Source organism: Emiliania huxleyi, assembly GCF_000372725.1.
Source record: "Emiliania huxleyi CCMP1516 unplaced genomic scaffold EMIHUscaffold_5275, whole genome shotgun sequence".
NCBI lineage: Eukaryota > Haptophyta > Isochrysidales > Noelaerhabdaceae > Emiliania > Emiliania huxleyi.
In genome coordinates, this window is record NW_005198033.1 from 1 (window position 1) to 1597 (window position 1597).

Below are 1597 nucleotides of genomic sequence, written 5' to 3' on the forward strand. Positions count from 1 at the left end.
ACCGCGCTCTTCCGCGGGCGCATGTCGACCAAGGAGGTGGACGAGCAGATGCTCAACGTGCAGAACAAGAACTCGTCCTACTTTGTCGAGTGGATCCCCAACAACATGAAGTGCGCCATCTGCGACATCCCGCCCAAGGGCCTCAAGATGTCGGTCGGCTTCATGGGCAACTCGACCTGCATGCAGGAGGTGATGAAGCGCGTCGCCGAGCAGTTCACCGCCATGTTCCGCCGCAAGGCCTTCCTCCACTGGTACACCGGCGAGGGCATGGACGAGATGGAGTTCACCGAGGCCGAGTCCAACATGAACGACCTCGTCTCCGAGTACCAGCAGTACCAGGACGCCTCGGCCGAGGAGGAGGGCGAGTACGACGAGGAGGGCGGCGAGGAGTACTAGGCGCGCGCCGGCGCTGCGCTGCCGCGTGGCCCGCACTAGCCGCCGGGCCGGCCTCGCGTCTCTTGCATGCGAACATCGGCGACACACGGGAGCCTAGACCTCCCGATGTGGAGCCGCCTCTATCACCTCTCATCACTCATGACCGTTTGTGACTGCGGAGTTGACGTCTCCGTCGGTCGGTTAGATCATAGATGGGATTGGAGGTAGATTGTCTACCTACCGCACCGTTATGTTGTGTGTACCATGTCCCACACCCTAGTACCCGCTTCCGTGTTTGTGCTATGACCTATGTCGCATACAGCTGCGCTCGCGCAGGAGTCCTCGCAGGAGGTTCAGCGGATCGAGGTTACAGCCGACCTTGGCGCGAGCGCCAACCATGCTGATCTCGCTGCTCGACGCGTGCGTCCGCGGCGGAGAGGCACGGCTCGCGCTGCGTCACTCCCCGCATCTCTGGTCTCTGCGGGACTCTGCGACTGCCGACTGCGCCGTCTGCGCGGTCAGGCGCTCAGGGTCTCTTGAGCTTGACTCTGCTTGTGAGACATCTCCGCAGCTGCGCTCTCTTTTCCGGCCGGCTCACACGAGCGTCAGGCCTCAGTCCGCTCACTCGACACACGAAACTCCTTCAAGATCAAGTTCAACCATCCTTCACGGCGCTCAGCGGCTCTCGGCCCTCACACTCCGCTCACGCACGCGCCCCCGCCCGCCCGCCGGCGCGCGAGGCCGCCCGCGGTGCACGCCGCACACCGCGGGCGGCGTTGAGAGCCCACCACGCACGCGCTCTCACTTCCTGCCCGCCAGCGCGCCAACCAGGCTGCCCACGCCCTGGAAGAGCCTGTACCGTTTCGACATTTGCCACGGCTGCGCCTCGGGAAAGGGCAGCGGTCTGCCGATCGCATAGAGGATGCCGTACAGCCCGCCCAGGCCTCCCGTGTTGCCGACTTGCCGGTCCATCACCACGCCAATAGTGTACTTGGTCACGAGTCCCTTCTCGTCGAAGGTGAGGCTGCAGGCTTGCGGCGGGTTGACCAGCGAGCGCCCCGTCGGGACAGGTGCAAAGGGAGGGAACGGGCCGGTGTTGGTGCCGCGGCCTCTCGCCACATACCACACGCGGTTGCCCTCGAGCGGGTCGACCTGGAAGCCGTAAAACTGTGGGCTAAAGTCTGGGAATCCCTTTTGCACGTCGACCGAGCCAATCGCCTTG

At 64.4% G+C, this 1597-nt stretch overlaps 2 protein-coding genes across 2 annotated transcripts; one reads left to right on the forward strand and one right to left on the reverse strand.

Moving 5' to 3' along the window:
- Positions 1-21: 21 nt before the first annotated feature.
- EMIHUDRAFT_256793 (alpha-tubulin) lies at positions 22-396 on the forward strand (the record flags this gene model as incomplete). The annotated part of the gene is made up of 1 exon (XM_005766013.1): positions 22-396. The coding sequence occupies one exon, from the start codon at positions 22-24 to the stop codon at positions 394-396; it is 375 nt and encodes a 124-aa protein (XP_005766070.1).
- A 780-nt stretch (positions 397-1176) lies between these two features.
- Positions 1177-1566, reverse strand: EMIHUDRAFT_256794 (hypothetical protein; the record flags this gene model as incomplete). Its single annotated transcript, XM_005766014.1, has 1 exon — positions 1177-1566. A coding segment is annotated over one exon (390 nt), but the record flags the coding sequence as incomplete, so codon positions are not given.
- Between the last annotated feature and the right edge of the window lie 31 nt (positions 1567-1597).